The sequence below is a fragment of the Python bivittatus genome, unplaced genomic scaffold, assembly GCF_059951505.1.
Source record: "Python bivittatus isolate LINGU-HERP-01145 unplaced genomic scaffold, Pbiv_v1 ctg000800_np1212, whole genome shotgun sequence".
Lineage (NCBI taxonomy): Eukaryota > Metazoa > Chordata > Lepidosauria > Squamata > Pythonidae > Python > Python bivittatus.
The window spans coordinates 276,343-291,734 of record NW_028277105.1 but is presented as its reverse complement, the minus strand read 5'-3'; the positions used below and the strand labels follow the sequence as shown (position 1 = coordinate 291,734).

The 15,392-nt window shown below is 43.9% G+C and overlaps 1 protein-coding gene across 1 annotated transcript in view; it reads right to left on the bottom strand.

Moving 5' to 3' along the window:
• The window catches only part of LOC103065627 (carnitine O-acetyltransferase-like), a 34,968-nt gene continuing 19,576 nt past the window's right edge, over positions 1–15,392 (bottom strand). Inside the window, exons 7-14 of the mRNA XM_088128624.1 lie at positions 13,818–13,996; positions 12,169–12,269; positions 10,129–10,248; positions 7,020–7,142; positions 6,678–6,813; positions 5,631–5,693; positions 1,653–1,790; positions 1–615 (exon numbers count right to left, since the gene is read on the bottom strand). Of these exons, the coding sequence (XP_087984750.1) occupies positions 391–615; positions 1,653–1,790; positions 5,631–5,693; positions 6,678–6,813; positions 7,020–7,142; positions 10,129–10,248; positions 12,169–12,269; positions 13,818–13,996 (1,085 nt within the window). The 3' untranslated portion in view covers positions 1–390. The remainder of the gene's footprint in view (positions 616–1,652; positions 1,791–5,630; positions 5,694–6,677; positions 6,814–7,019; positions 7,143–10,128; positions 10,249–12,168; positions 12,270–13,817; positions 13,997–15,392) is intronic.

Here is a 15,392-nt window from a genome sequence, read left to right as displayed (position 1 = left end):
GATATATTTAATTTTTTTTTTTTATTCTGGAAATAAATTAGATCTGTTCTTGAATTTAGAAGATGCGTGTATGTCTGTATGTGTGTGTGTGCATGTGTATGCATATGTCTGTGTGTCTGTGTGTGTGTGTGTGTATACAGACACGCGCGCGCGCGCACACACACGTATGAATGACAGCCAGCCACCCTCCCACAAATCCCTGCTAGGGGTGGCAAAGGGCGTTACGGAGTAGGAGTGCTGAAGGATTCTGCATCCCAAGCTTTAGCACCGAGGAAGGCAAGGAAGAGACGGGGAATTTCCCAACGGCGGGAAAAGCATTGGCCAAAGTAGGGGGGACGCTGTCAGTCACGTTGAGGTCCAGAGGGAAGCCAAGCTAGGAGAGAACGTTTCTCAAAGTCTTTCAGGGTGACCCTCTGCAAAGTTCCCCAACAAGGCCCCCACGTCAGCCAGGGCATTCTGGATGTTTTCCGCTAAGTAACTGGCATTGGTTTCCTCGCAGCAATTGAAGGCGGTGACAGCAAAATTAATATGGGAAGGCAAAGGGTTGTAGCACACCGCGTAGCCGTCAGGCACCAGTGGCCCGTAACACATGATGCAATCTGTGCGGGCAGCGACCTGAAAGAGAAAGGAAAGGGGGATCAGAACATCATTTGCTGCCCTTTAAAGCGTGTTTTGGGCTGGGATTAAAAAAATGCTACTGGGGTTAGCAATTGCAGTCGGATGAATGACTCCACACTCATCCCTCTTGCCCAGCCCAGTTCACTCAAGCGGTTCTTTTGAAGATATTGGGAGGAGGGGGAGGAACTTAAGTATTGCTAAGTTTCTTGAGGGAAAAGGAGAAAAAAAAATCATGCTGCAGGTCACAGCCAAGGTGCCCCCGCTGATAAGGCCCTGTTCCGTATACCCACAGGTGCCATAAGAAGGTCACAGAGGATCCTATGGGAATAAGAAGCAGGAGCAATGTTGGGTACTTATGACAGATGCATTTCAGTGCAAAGTTTAGAGCGTGAGGGGAGGTACAATTTATGACCAAGCCTACTTGTCATTGCAAGAAAGCCAAGAGGTTTTGCAAAATGCTTGGAAGAAGAAGGAATACAGGTAGTCCTCCTTTAGTGACTGTAATTGGGTCTGATGACTAGGTCGTTAAGCAAAATCTAAGTGAAGGCATGACAGAGAGAGAAGGAGAAACACTGTCAAGATCGTTAATTGCTGCCGCCTCATTCAAATAAAGTTCTCTCCTACAGTGATGTGTGCCTGACCTATTTTTTCCTTTGTTTCCTCCCTCATAGGGTAGAGTGATTGCCTAAACAAGCAATCTCTTCCTGAGCTGCTTTTCTCTGCAGCCCCGGCTCTCCTAAAAAGTGAAAACTGCAAGTTAACATGCTCAACTCTGTAACCTTAATTAGCTGATTAGAACCCTCCTGGCTGGCTTGCAGCTGCTGCCTGAAACTGACCAGACCTTAATCAGTTTCACATTGGCTTTTGTTGTCTGAAACTGGAATATTTTATTACCATTTATTACTACTGTATTTGTGAGGGGTTGCCATCTGAGGCAGTTGCTAAACGAGGACTACCCGTATGGAGAGTATCACAACCTGGAACACTACAGGAATGTGGCAAAGCAGTACAAATTTGGTCCTGGCAATCTGTACCTGTCCCGTGGAGAGTTTCCAGTATGAGGCCATGGTGTAGGAGATATCCATTAAAAGCTCGGGCACCCGGAAGCCGTCCGCGATGGCCTCCATTTTCAGTCCAAGCAAATGACAGTCGATGCCGTGCCCATCCAGAGCCTGCAAGACATCACACAAAACTAGCTACCACGGGAAGGTGGTTTGATCTCCTATGCTCAACACACCAAACCATGGTTTGTTTAACCATGTTTTATTAAAAACAACAACCTGCAGTTTTTACATTAAGTTGAAGGGAGACAAATCATATTACGGCTTAGCTCAATGAATAAAGTCAACATATAAGATATCCCTGCACCCTAAACCATCCCCTTGGAGAAACTTTCCTTCCATAGAAATTGAGATGAAAGAATAAGCTTATGCAAGTGGCTTTGTTTTCACTCCGGGTTAAGCTCTGGTGCACTGAATAAACCACCCACCTCATTAAGCCCTAAGCCATGATTTGCAAATAACAACGCCGGCATGCATCTTACATGCTTAGCCAAAATCAAATCACATTACAATTGGTGCAAGGTTTGAACTAGGCCCACTGGGGTGTGACAGGGAAAAGGGGTAGACATACATTCATTTTATTTATTTATTGTTAAATTTGTATGCCGCCCGTCTCCCCCCAACGGGTGACTCTGGGCGGCTCACAAATTTATTTATTTGTTTGCTTGTTTATTAAATTTATATAGCCACCCATCTCACTACTGTGACTCTGGGTAGCTTACGAAATTAAAAATCCAGAAAATAATACAAAATCAACCAAAATGTAACTGCAAAAAATAATTAAAAACAATAAAACCATTTAAAAAAAAACATAATTCGCAGAACAGCACCATTCATTTTCTTAAAAGTACAACCACTTAGCAGGTTCTCCACCAACGTCCCCGGATAATGACATCATAATGTACACACAGGAGGATTCTGATGAGCAAAACTCATTGAGAAATTAATTTCTCATTGAGAAACCGAGAAATTTCTCATTGAGAAATTAATTCTCAATGAACGGAGCCAACCAGATTCTCCCCTGCCCAGGACAGGGACTTTTTATTCTGTATTTTGCTGGTTTATTGTAGGATGTTTCACAGCTTTTGTAAACTGCTTGCTGTTGTTTTTTTAAATGGAGAAGCAACATACAAATATTGTAATAAGTAAATAAGAATCCAAGGAAGCTATTGTACGGTGTCCTTCATGAACTATCAGGAACATCTTGGCGACCTAAATTCATGAGCTCCAAACGTGCTAAGGAAGTACAGTAAGAAAACTGGTATTAATTTTTTTTCCGGAGAAAACAGATACTAGATCTCCAGTCTAAGCAAGGGACAATTCAAATTGGAAAAAAAGCAGAGAGGATAATATTGAAAGATTGCCTGTAGTACTACCAATCTGATCTGAATGCCCCAGGAGCTGATCACCGATCACGCCATTTCCTCTTTCAAAAGCTGTAGGAGTTACAATTATTGATTGCCTCTGTCTGCAATTCTTCCACTACAATCACAAAAAGTATAGCACATCGTTTGCTGTTCTTGTTTTAATAAAAATCTTCCTTTATATGAAGTTGATCACTAACTCAACTCTCCCACTCCTATTACTCTCCAATAGTTTTTGTCCATCCAGTGAGATTTGGCTGATCGGGTATGTTTAGGGATCCCTTCAGTATAACAGTGTTATCCATCTGGACCTAGGACCTGCGCCTTCTCTGTTGCAGCGCCTGCCCTCTGGAACAGCATCTCCTGAGATCTGTATGGCTCCCACTCTGATGGTGTTCCGAAAGTCTTTGAAAATTTGGCTGTTCTCCCAGGCCTTGGGGCTGATGAGTGGATGTGGGACTTTTTTTGTTATTTGTTATTTATTTTTCTTGTTCTCCCTTTTTTTTAATATGAGCCACCCAGAATTAAATGGAGTTGGCACCCTCTAAACCAGTGTTCCTCAACCTTGGCAGCTTGAAAATGTGTGGACTTCAACTCCCAGAATTCAACAGTGTTCCTCAACCTTGGCAGCTTGAAGATGTGTGGACTTCAACTCCCAGAATTCCCCAGCCAGCTATGAAGTCCATACATCTTCAAGCTGCCAAGGCTGAGGAACACTGCTCCAAACTGTGTAGTAAATAAATATTGGGATCTTTCCTTCCTCATACAATGTCAGGTTGGGTATCCTGCAGGCTGTTCCCAACGCACTTTGATCACCTTTGCTGAAAACTATCCAGCCATTTTATATTAGGAAACAGATGAGAGTAATGCTCACGATAGTTATCACAAACAAATATATATATATATATATATACCTCACTCACTCCAGATCTGTAATGTGACCTTACTCACCCTGCAGTCCTTAACTCCCCACCCCTACACTGTGAAGTGTGGCACTTGGCTACAAAAAGTTGTCCACCCTGCGTTAAGCCATAAAGTCTGTATATATGGGAACATGAGAACCTAAGTAGCATCTGTTTTTTTTTGTTTCTGAAGCCAGTAAGCCTGCAACCCAGAGGTGCAGTGAGTTGAGTGGCTTTATACATTGAAATCAATAAAAAAAAACCATACACACTACTATAATGGTACGTATAGGAAAGACCTTGAGAAACAGGGCGAAGAGATGCTGCCAAGGGAATGGTTAGATAAGAGAGGGCATAGCTCACAGCTGCATAATGGGCAGAGAAAGAGGCTCAGAAGGGACCCTCCCCTGTTTCTCAGGCTATAAAGCAGATGGCGGGAGATTTGTGCTTTCAGACTTGCAAGAGTCTGTTAACGTAGCCTTACAATAAAGTAGAATTAGCTCATCTGGTTGTGTCTCCTGTCTGGTCTACCTGGGAAGGCTGACAGCTACAGACATCTTATTAGCTATGCCTGTTCCCACGTGGAGCCATTGATTGCAACAGGCATACTAATTACTAAGCCATCCTTACGGTTTGGCAAGGTGCACATGCAGAGTTATGATACACACACACACACACACACACACACACACACTTCCACAATCATGCCATTCCTTTTAAGGGTGAGTAACATATCATGTAAAGTGCAGAAAGGAGGAGTGGCAATCTAAACCAATTAAATAGGAAGTAAGAGAAAAGGAAGCCCAATTAAATCTAGTTTATTCGGATCCATTCACTGTGCCTCTCCATACCTTTCTGTCTTTGTATTCCACCACATCCATCCACCGCTTCAAACACACTCATTCTCTTGACCCACTTACTCCTTTCATGTATTTGTTGTGCAATGCGATATTTATTCGTTCTCACTTATATGACCAAGCCAATTTGGTCACTCCCTTCTGCATTCAATTTCATCCCTTCTTTTGCATCCAACCTCACATCAAAGATCCTTGACATCTCTTTTATCACAGGCTTCCTAACTACCCCATTCCCACGACATTCAACTGACTTCTATGTTTCGCCTGACAAAATTAATTCCATAAGAAAATAGGCACAATCATACTCTCACATCCAGCCCTCCTTTCAACATTCATTCCCCACAACAAACTGACCACATACTGCAGGTCTGAAAATGTTTCCATGTCCTCATCTTTAGCAAACATTCTACCAACAAGCTACACAAAGCCAATGACTCGCTCTAATTTTTGCTATTTATGTATAACTTCCCATCATTCGTTCCATTTTCCCTGCCAAACATACTACTGTCATTCACTGTCCTAAAGAAGATGATATTCCACATTTTCAAGAAATTTCATACTCCTAGGTTCTAAATTATTTCTGCAGAACAATGCAAACTCGAGAGATCTGAGGATGTGCCAGTATGATGTAGTGGTTAAAAATGAGGAAACTGTAAATTCTTACGCATGAAGCTAGCTGGTTGACCTTGGGCCAGTCACTTTCTCGCACCCACAGGAAGCCAGCAATGGCAAACCACTTCTGAAAATGTTGCCAAGAAAAATGTTGCCAACTTCTAGGCAGTATTAAAGAAAATACTCCTACCAACAGGGCGACAGGGAGATATTTACCTGATCCGTGAGGTTGCTATGGAATTCAACTGCTTCCTTCAGGAGAGATAATCTTTCAGGGGCCTAGTGAAGAAAAAGAGACATGGATTACGGATACTTGAAGAGGTCTGCAAGACGCAGAACGCTCAGACCATACACACTGAAGAACACTCCAAGAACACATTAAAAGTCTTACTGCTAGCATATTCAGAGAACTCTGAACATTGATATGGGTATTCCCAAATTCGGGCTGCATGGGAAACAAACTGACATAGGCAATGGGAGACTTCCATTCTTGCCCCAAGACCAAGACTCTTTGAAGCCTGAGGTTCAGAAAAAATAGTGTACTCTTCCCATTCCACATACAGGAACTAATGGGATTGGCAGAAGAACCAAACTCCAGCCCATATGATTAATCTGGAAATGCATCTGAAGGCCATCAAAGATGCTGAGCAAACAATGCAGAACTGTCTTTCAACAGTTGGGGTACCATTCCTTGCCTGGAGTGGCCCCTCATTCTACTCAACGACATGAGGACAAAGTCTATATAACAGGAATGGTTTACATATTGAGGTTGTGGCTTTCCATCTCTGAAGGTTTTTAAAAAGAGGCTTGATTGCCACTTCTCAGAGATGGCTTAATCGGCTTCCAACACATGCACAGGGTTGGACTAGATCAGGGTTTTTCAACCTTGGCAACCTTAAGAGGAATGGACTTCAACTCCCAGAATTCCCTAGCCAGACATGCTGGCTGGGGAATTCTGGGAGTTGAAGTCTATGCCTCTCAAAGATGCCAAGGTTGAGAAACACTGGACTAGGTGATCCTTGTGGTTCTTCTAACACCACAATTTTATGATTCTAGGAATTGTCATTGGAAGCACAACCCACTTAATTCAATTACTATTATTCTCTTTTTTTGGAGGGACAATTGAATCCTAACCAAAAGAGCTGAGTGCAGAGCACAAGCGCACTCTCTCATCAAGCCTACTTCAAGATCTTGGAGGGATGTGATGAAGTGGATTGTCAACCAGCCTTTAAAAAAAAGACACAAAGGTGGAAAACTGAATACCTGGCACTTGTCATCAGCCATTCCCTGGGCAAAGGCCAGCACAGCCGAGGTAGCAGAGCGGATGATTTCTGTCCGGCCCTGACGGAAGCGACGAAGCGAGGCTGACTCTGCGGTGGGACACAACTTCCCATGTGCTCTAGGAGAGGCAAAAAGATCAGCCATAATACACACCCCATGTGTGCCACCAGAGCCGGGCCTCCTACGTGGACAAAAGCAGATCCCCTTCGATTTTCTTTTGTTTTCACTAGCTTGGCCACCAACCTGCAGCTTTCTTTAGATTCTGGATGCCACCCTCTGCCTCCCCTTTCTCCAAGCATCCTTTGACCTCGCCTGCCAGCTCACCTGTAATGCGCCAACTGCAGCACCACCTGCACGACAGAGTCAGGGCTCAACCTCTGGCTTTTGAGAAACTCCTTGCCAAAGCCATCGTACGTGAAACAGCGGATATCCAGGTCGCTGATGAGGCTGAGAGGGAGGGACAAGACACAGAGCTCAGGCAGTGATTTGCAGATGCAGCGCCAGATGTAGAGCAAAGGTCCTCTTCTGCAGGCCTTGGTGGGATACCCATGGCACCATTTCCTGATGGCCACCATGCTCCCTGCCCCACAGATGTTTTACACTTGCGTGACATTACAGTATTTTAATTGAAAGCAATTGAACAGGGAAGTCTGCAGCCACAAAATAAAACACCGCCATCATTTTGGTTTCGCAAAATGCCTCTACACCCCAGCAGCTTTCTCAGATGGTTGGTTAAAAATTAGGAAAACTAAAATCCACTCTTTTTGGAGATTGGACCATCTGTCCAGAAAAGAGTCCAAAGGTTATGTTGGGAAAGGTGGAAGAAAAGAGAAGAAGATGACCAGCAGCAAGGTGGACGGACTCAGTTACAATGGCGATGGGGGCACCCTTGGAAGAGCTGAAGGACCAGGCTGGAGACAGATCATTATGAAGAAAATCTATCTATGTGGTCACTAAGTGTCAACAACGACTTGATGGAGCATAATCAATCAGCCTTGGAGGGCTGAGTGAGGAGGGTGGGCAGCCTTTTTGCCAAATATTTTGTGACCAGTTGCACAAACTGCTCTCAAAAACGAACTGCTCTCAAAAACGAAAACCCTCCACTAATTCTGCAAAAGACTGGAGAATCCTGCTCCCCACTTCCTAAAGGCACCTGGAATGTCATTGTATAACATATATAATGCTGCTCTTTTGGTTAATATGACATTTTATAACATAAAGCCCCTGGAGGAAGCTTTGCCTCAAAAGGAGATTTAGGAATATTCTAAATAAGCAGCAAGAAACAGGCTAAAGAAAAGATCAGGTCACCACTGAGGAGGAAGAATGTCCCAAGGATTTAAGACCTTGAGAACTGGGGTCAAGCAGAGTGGATAATATAGGACCAATTGGATAAATCCTTTGCTATACTGATTAGCAGCTTCCTTGTTCCCAAACACATACCAGATAAGCTTAACCAGGTTGTCTGCCGTGTATATGACAACAACTGAGGCCAAAAACTGATCCTGCTATGGAGTCCTTGGGGTTCTCTGAGCTTGGTTGTTTTCTTGCAAACATTTTTCTGGCTAGCACTGAAGATGTTACCTAGCCGGGTAATGAAATGTTTGCAAGAAAACAACCAAGCTCAGAGAACCCCAAGGACTCCACAGTTCAACCCTGAGCTACACGTATTCACCTCTATTGGTACTGATCCTGCCACCAGAACCTCCCTCATTCCCACTTAACACTCATCTTGAGCTGCCTTTCCAGTCAGGACCAGCAAAGTGACTCTGCCACAGTGGAGCTCCTGACCTTCTCCTTTAAAAAACTATCATTTTAAAAATAAGGATTTAAAAATGTTTAAATAGCTGAGCCCTCAGAAGATGGCCAGGTCTCACCCTATCTCTGGGTCTGGCTTTTTTAAATGTTTTAAACTCATTCCTCCCTCCCTCCTTCCCTCGCCTGCAACATTAGATGAAGTTGTATGACGAAAAGTTGCTGGTTGTACCTTAATAGCCCCAAGGCAGTTCCCTGCTGGTGATGCCAATTAGAATTTGATTGTACAGCACACCATCTAGAGAAAACCACTCTGGGAGGAAGGCCAGCAAGAGATATACCGTATTTTTCCGTCAATAAGACGCCCCCATGTACAAGACGACCCCCACTTTTCCAACCCAAAATTAAGAAATAAATATTTTAAAGATAGTGCAGAACACATTTTTATTTAGTAATTAGTTAACATTTACCTGATACACTCGGTGGGAGGAGGTCCAAACCGTCTCTCTGCAGCTCTATTTCCATGGTCTTTTGCAAAACTGATTACCTTCAATCACGAGTGAAACTGCCGATAGCTTGTCTCTGCAAACAGCCTTCCTCTAACTGGTTTGTTCAGCATCAGCTGACGTCAGTTACATCAGGCTCGTGATTGGAGGAAGTCTGTTTGGGAGACAAGCTATTTCACTCGTGATTGGAGGCTAGCAATAGGAGGAAGCCTCTCTGCAGAAACAAAGTATGGGCAGTTTTGCAACCGTGTGATTCTCGGCTGACTTCCTTGAATAAGACGCCCTTCAGTTTTTAGGGTAAGGATTTTAGAAAAAAGTACCATCTTATAGTCGGAAAAATACGGTACACCAATTTCTGTGGAGTCCTTGGTGTTCTCTGAGCTTGGTTGTTTTCTTGCAGACGTTTTGTTACCCAACTAGGTAACATGTTCAGTGCTAGTGAGTACCACTGATGAGCACTGATGATGTTACCTAGCTGGGTAACAACACGTCTGCAAGCAAAGAGTCACTGCCCAGTGTCACTTTTTTGTGAGATGGGCGGCATCTAAATTCAATAAATAAATAAATAAATAAATAAATAAATAAATAAATAAATAAATAAATAAATAACCAACCAACCAACCAACCAACCAACCAACCAACCAACCAACCAACCAACCAACCAAGCTCAGAGAACACCAAGGACTCCACAATTCAACCCTGAGCTACAGATACTCTCTTCTGTTGACATCAATTTCCTTCCCCAGACTCTGATGTTTCTTCTCAGGCTTTGGGAGAACACTGCTTTCTTTCTCTCATGCAGTTTATAAGCAGCCTTTTATTTTTTTTCTGGCAGGTCCAGGCAATTTCCCTGGCAACACTGCAGAAATGATTTGCCATCATCTTCTTCTGAGATGTTTTTCAACTACTAGCCTACGGCTGAGAGAGAGGGGCTGGCCCAAAGTCACCAACTGGCTACCATGCCCAAGGGAGGACTGGAACTCACGGTCTCCTTGCTCCTAGTCCAGCACTTTCTCCACTACCCCATCCTGGCTCTCGGTATCCTACACATGAAGTCCAAAACATAAAACTTCCAGAGCAGAAAGGATAAGAGCCTATTTTTCACATCTCCAATGCGACTGGGAAGGTGTGTTGCCAAAACAGGCCACCCCAGAGCACACGGCCTGCTCGCTTACACATCCAGGTTCTGCTTTGCACGTTCAAGGTCACGTTTGACTTCTGGAGTGATGGAAAAGTAGAGCTTCTTGGGCAACTGCAGAGGGATCATTGGGCTGCGCGCCATGACTGGATCCTTGCTGGAAGGAAAGGAAAGGGGAAAAGGTGCATTAAAATTTTCTTTTCCTTCCTTCCTTCCTTCCTTCCTTCCTTCCTTCCTTCCTTCCTTCCTTCCTTCCTTCCTTCCTTCCTTCCTTCCTTTCCTTTCTTTCCTTTCTTTCCTTCTTTCTCTTTCCTTCTTTCTCTCTCTTTCTCTCTCTCTCCCCTCCTCCCTTCCTTCCTTCCTTCCTTCTTTTCTTTTTCTTCTCTTTCGCTGTCTTTCTTTCTATGCACACACACACACACACACACACACACACACACACACATATACAGACACACACTAAAATATACTTTATGTTACATGAAAACAGCCATCCCTCTAGCCAGGTTCATACCTTGGAATAAGCCCTAATGTGGTTCGTTTCATTCTGGCTTAATTGCGTTGTGTTTTTATTAAATGTAGTTTGTAGCTGGATTCACAGCAAGTAATGACAAAGTGATAAGTGATAAAAATACACCCAAACAGGCTTTGTACACAGATGCACAACGGGGACTCCGGGGCCCTAAAAGTCACGGGTGGAACTTCCAGAGAATTGCCAAAGGCTTACCAAGTCGTAATTTTTATTGGGGTAGAAGGGGAAAATAATTAAATACACAGCTATAGAGCAGCCCTGCAGTTGTATCTGATTTAATTAAACAAAAGAGGGAAACTGAATGGAATGTCCTTGGGGGAGCATGGCCCCTGGCGTACCATTCAAAGGAAAAGTGGGGTCCTTGGCCCAGAAGAAGTCACTTATCCTTGTAGTAAACCATGATTAGCCAGATCATGGCTCAGGATGATGAATATACCTATTTTCATTCTAGCCTTCGCCCTTTCCCACTGCCTCAGAACAGAAAGCGCAACTCACTTAGCGCTCATCCACAAAAGCAAAATCTTTTTAAAGTAGCTCTTGACCAGTGAGGAGGAATTATCTCCAGGAGAGAAATCAGGGATAAAAATGTGCAATGGTTGATTCCCTCCGGCCCATGGAGTCAGAAGCTCCATGAATCCCTGCTCTGTAGGGCACTCATCTGGGAAGCAGGGTAACCATTCCCAAAACCTGGAGTGGAAACTGAGGAAGTTTTATTCCAAGGGCTGTGTGCCCTGTTCCAGCAGAAATATTCTTCAGTAGAGACCACTCCTTTTGCTTCACCTCACAGCACCAGATCCACAAACTCAATATACAAGTCTCCCTAAAGCATCTCAACCCGGTGGCAGGAAAGGCAGCCCTCTGGATCATACATAAACAGCTTGGATGCAGAAATCCAGTCCCACAACAATGTCATATGCACTACTGTGCCATTGTGCGCACAATGCAAGTTACACAATTCATGCCATTTACATGATGACGTCCTAAGATATGTGAAATCACTTCCCCCTTCCCTTCTCATGGATGCCCCCGAGCCTATGGTATTAGCAGGGGCATCCACAATGGGCGGGGGGGGGGTTCAAGCAAGTCAAGATGGTGGCCACGATGCATGTAAAAAAGGGGTGGAGTTTCCACCATGCAGTCATGGCCACCATCTTGACTTTTTTGACATCCCACCTGCCTGGTAGACACCCCTAATTACTGGGAGCATACGAAGGGCTAACTAAACCATTTGTCGTCTCAAAACGTCAAAAGCTTTTTTCGCCACTCGACGCGAACAAGGGTGAACGCTCCGAAATGAATCCCAGTTTTTATGGGTCCTCAAGCATCTCCCCACTGCAAACAAAGCAGGTTTGTTTTTTTATTCTTTTCATTTTCCCACATGCACCTATGGGGCGGGGGGGGACTAGAGCTTAGTATCGCTCGCCATGGCTACTTAGTTCAGAGCGGCATCTCTAAATGCTTTTTGCAGAACCGGTCTGAAATCTGCCCACGGGAGTCCAGTCAGGGTCGCCCCACAGCGTCATCTTCTCCCCCACGGGGCATTACCAGTAATCAAGGACGTAGTCGATGACAGTGGCAATCAGGGGCCCCTCAGCGATGGCTTGTTCATAAAGGACTCCACAGGTGCCATCTTCTCCGATAATGAACTGAGGGCCAGGCGAAAAGAATGAGTGGGAAGAAGGAAAAGAAATGGTTTATTAGGCACTTAAAAGATAAAGTTAAAAAGCTGGTTCCATCTAGACAATTCTCATTCTCTCCCCCTCTCTCTCTCATATTTTGGATTATAAACAACAGAATAAAATAATGTATACTTCCAAACACAATTTTTAAATGTACAGGTAGTCCCTGAGTAAAGAATACCCGGTTTATGGACAACCCATAGTTAAGAATGGAGCCTACTGTAGCAAAATTCGAGTTAAATACACCATAATTCGAGTTAAATACACAAGGGTTCATGTTCATTACACAATACTACTTATACAGTATTATAGTATAATACTGTTCCGGCTTACATACAAATTCGACTTAAGGACAGACCTGGGGAATGGAACTGTGTCTTAAGCTGGGGACTCCCTATTTACTTGTTGGTTGCTGACCATACACCAGCCAAAGTTACTGCTCGTTAGGTAGCCATAGAGCTGTCTTAAATCATTAAACAAACAAAATAAAAAAACCCCAAAAAGTTTGTAAGAAAAAGGCAAACTCTGCAGCCCCCGCTCCCCACTGTCACAGCCGTCGCCCTAGATTTCTCCAGAAATGCAGAAGTAGAAACCATAACTTTCAGAAGGAGGATAATGTAAAATTAAATAAAAGAGCCATTTGTTAGGTTGGTACAAAAAAATAAACATGATTGTTCTGCCAACTAGGGGACAAAGACAAATCTAATTTCCAGGTATTCTCCATTAATTCGGAGAAAAGTTAATTGTTTCCCAAGGAATTGCTTTTTTTTCTTTTAGCGTCTCTTCACTACTTCCTTCTCTGTCTCCCCAAAACGGGAAACAGAATGATGCTTATCCCCAATTCAAATAATAGATAAGCAAATATCATTAAGCCAAAAGCAAACGCTTGCCAAGATGCAAACCATTCTAAAAACAGCACCCGGGTTTTCTCTGTTTTAACATCCTTGGGTTCTCCTTAGAATAAATTTAAGACATCCAGAAAAACAACTCCCTTGTGCTCCACAAACACGCACCATGCTCGGAAAACGGAATGCAAATCAGAAAGGCTAAGCCGAGCTTGAATCTGAACAGAACTGGAAACTGTACTATTGAATGTTCTCGCAGATTAAAAAAAAAAAACTTTGTCTGCCAAGACCAACTCTGACTTAGTCAAACTTTCCCCCTTCTGGGATCCCTAAATGACAACCCTCACCTTTGCCCACATCACCAAATTTCAGGGATGATGGGAGGCACAGTCCAGCATTTGACAGCACAAGGTTGCCAATGATTGAGCACGTTCAACCCAGTTGCATCTAGGACAGTGTTTCTCAACCTGGGGAACTTTAGGGTGGACTTCAATTCCCAGAATTCCCCAGCCAGCCATGCTGCAAGTTTTCTGAGATGCTTCATTCTTAAATTTCTTTATGTGAAATGGCACAATATCGATTATCCTGGCTTAATTACTCATACAGCTGACGATCACATCTCCTTACGCTTCCAAATTCAAGCCTAATTCACGTCCTGTTTTATTCTCACCTGCAGCGTCTTGTCAAACCAGCGATTGCCGCTGTTGGAGTAGCTCCCCCCGCCATGCAGCATTTGAGCTGCCAAGCGACTTTTGACGTGAGCGTCTGACACCTTCAGAATAGGAGCATCCAGGCAGACAGTGAAGAGGCTACGTTGGATCGTGAGAGCTGATTCCTGGTTCAGCTTGTCTGGAGCAAGAGAAGAAATGCCAGATTTAATCCCAGATGTGGTTATGCTGTAGCACAGGACAAAGATCAAACACATTTTCCCGGGGGATGGGTCTGAAAAGGGGGTGCCATCTGCACACAAATTTAACCTGATCTCCTTCTTTTTTCATTTAAATTTAATTTAAATTAAACTAAACTGAACTGAACCTATAGTTAATATGACTACTCTCCCATCAAACGTTTAACGCGGTTTCCTTTCCTTAAATATGTCGTGGGCATATTTATTTTTATTTATTATTCAAATTTATATAGCTGCCCTTCTCGATGTATGACTCTGGGCAGAATGTCTGCGTGCACCCAGAAGCACAGGGTGGGCTCTGCTCTGGGTCATGTGACTGGGAGACAAGTGGGAGGGGGGCTTAGAAACTGAGCAGCCTACAGCATTCTGTGCTGCTGTTCTGCTGTTCCTCCTGTAATTGGGGCACTTCTAAAATTTTATTTATTTATTTATTTATTTTGGTGCCTTCGAGTCAGTGTTGATTCCTGGCAATTGCTGGGACCAGTCCCTGCAGTTTTCTCAGCAAGATTTCAGAAGTGGTTGGCCATTGCCTCCTTCCTAGGGCTGAAAGAGAAGTGGGGGGCGGGATATTTTCTTTGCAGACCCCAGCCGGATCCAGCCCATTTTCAAACTCCATCTTGTATGCATGTTGCTGTTGGCCAGATCCACCATCTTGTTCCTTGCTTTTTTTTTTTTTTTTAATCTGGGTTGTACATTGTTTGTTTTTCTTCTATGAACCACCCAGGGTCAATTGGAGTTGGGCGGTGTCAAAGTCAATCAATCAATCAATCATCTAGGGAGCTTCTAGGGTCCACATGGAGCCTCTCTGGGGTACCAGATACAACAACCTTCCAGTCTGGTATTCTCCAGATATTTTGAACTGCAATTATCATAATCCTCCAGCCGTAGGCCTAACCAAGTAAACCTTGCATGCATTGAAAGATACCCAACTGACTTGCTTGTCACTTTACAGTCAGAAGGCTGGAAAGAGGTGGAATCCCCTTTCCCCACACCTGGCTCAGCAAAAGTTCAATGAATGTGAAAAGAAACCACTGTTTTCTGCTCAGGAACCCAGCTGGATTTATTTCTGGCTTAAGTCAGGCAACCCCAACCTGGTGCCCTTCCACTGAGCTGAGATTGTATTTCCCAAAGATTCAGCCACTGCAGTCCCAATGCATTTAGAGCAATATTTCTCAACCTCAGCAACATTAAGACGTGTGGACTTCAACTCCCAGAATTCCCCAGCCAGGGAGTTGAAGTCCACACGTCTTAATGTTGCTGAGGTTGAGAAACACTAATTTAGAGAGTACCAGGTTAGAGTAGGCTATAGAGCAGGTATTTAAATGCAACCCTTAATGG